This window comes from Mus caroli, chromosome 12 (genome assembly GCF_900094665.2).
Source record: "Mus caroli chromosome 12, CAROLI_EIJ_v1.1, whole genome shotgun sequence".
Taxonomy (NCBI): Eukaryota; Metazoa; Chordata; class Mammalia; order Rodentia; family Muridae; genus Mus; species Mus caroli.
This window is the reverse complement of record NC_034581.1, coordinates 27,935,077-27,936,268: the sequence shown is the minus strand read 5'-3', so window position 1 is coordinate 27,936,268 and position 1,192 is coordinate 27,935,077. Positions and strand designations below refer to the sequence as shown.

At 46.1% G+C, this 1,192-nt stretch overlaps 1 protein-coding gene across 3 annotated transcripts in view; it reads left to right on the top strand.

Moving 5' to 3' along the window:
* Positions 1–1,192, top strand: part of Slc26a4 (solute carrier family 26 member 4) — a 40,477-nt gene that overhangs the window by 27,520 nt on the left and 11,765 nt on the right. For all 3 annotated transcript variants that reach the window (XM_029484951.1, XM_021179492.2, XM_029484950.1), the window contains exon 15: positions 748–840. In XM_029484951.1, the coding sequence (XP_029340811.1) occupies positions 748–840 (93 nt within the window). The remainder of the gene's footprint in view (positions 1–747; positions 841–1,192) is intronic.

The window sequence follows — 1,192 nt, the reverse complement described above, 5'->3', positions numbered from 1 at the left end:
ATGGTGGCTCACAACCATCCGCAACGAGATCTGGCGCCCTCTTCTGGAGTGTCTGAAGACAGCTACAGTGTACTTACATATAATAAATAAATAAAATCTTAAAAAAAAAAAAAAAGAAACACATATAAGAATCCTGTTGCTTTTTAGAAACCAGGCTGAGATAGGCAACTGCACGGCAGAGCACCACTGCTCAGTTCTGCGGCTTAGCATGGGCTCCAGCTTCTGAGCTCTGTGTTGGCCGGACTTGACTTTCCGGCCCGGATGTTCTCACATGAAAGGGATAGACTAACCTGGCTGTAAATGCTTAGGACTAGATGACTTTACGGCGTTGTGCGATTCGCTCTTGGAGCAGCCAGCCCAGTAGGGTACAAACAAACAAAAAAACACCATACGGCAGTTTCTGAACCCCACAGATGTCTTTTGTCCATCCTCCTGCACAAAGAATTTTAGCAAAATCAAAATCATTAGTAGCGGAGGCTGGGGACCAGTCATGTTGCCTTTAGAGCCGCTTCCTTCATATGGGTGGCGGCAGCCCGTTAGCTACTGTTAATTCTGCACTCTGCTTCTGTTCTGGTTCTGTGGCCTCTGATGCTGAGCATCTTCTTACTGGGTAACACCCCATAGCTCAGAGGAGCTCTGCCCGGCTCCTCTTAGTAACCATGCCACCACAACGGGCGGGCGGGACTTGAGGTGAGGATTTGAGATGCGGATTTGTTTAACCTCGATCTCCCTCTCCTTCTATGCCAGCTTGAAGAGCCTGAAGGGGTGAAGATCCTGAGATTTTCCAGTCCCATTTTTTATGGCAATGTCGATGGTTTTAAAAAATGTGTCAATTCAACGGTAAGCATTTTATTCTACAAGTTTGACTTTTTAAACTCATTTTTGGATTTCACCTATCTCTCAGGTATCAGCCAGGAATAAGGCCTTATGCTTGGCTCTTTTTGTGGAGGGCATTAAAAACTCCGTTGTGGCACAGCATGGTAATTGGAGCCTTTGAGAAGCTCAGGCAGGAAGATTGCTGTTAAGTTTTAGGCCAGCCAGGGCTACAGACTTAGACTTAGTCTCACAAAACAAAATATAAAATGAACAAATAACTATATCATAACATCTGTGCTCCAAATAACCTACAATGTGGGAGAGGAGAGAGGAGGGGAGAACAGGGAGGGAGGAGGGGAGTAGGAAGGGAGGGAGG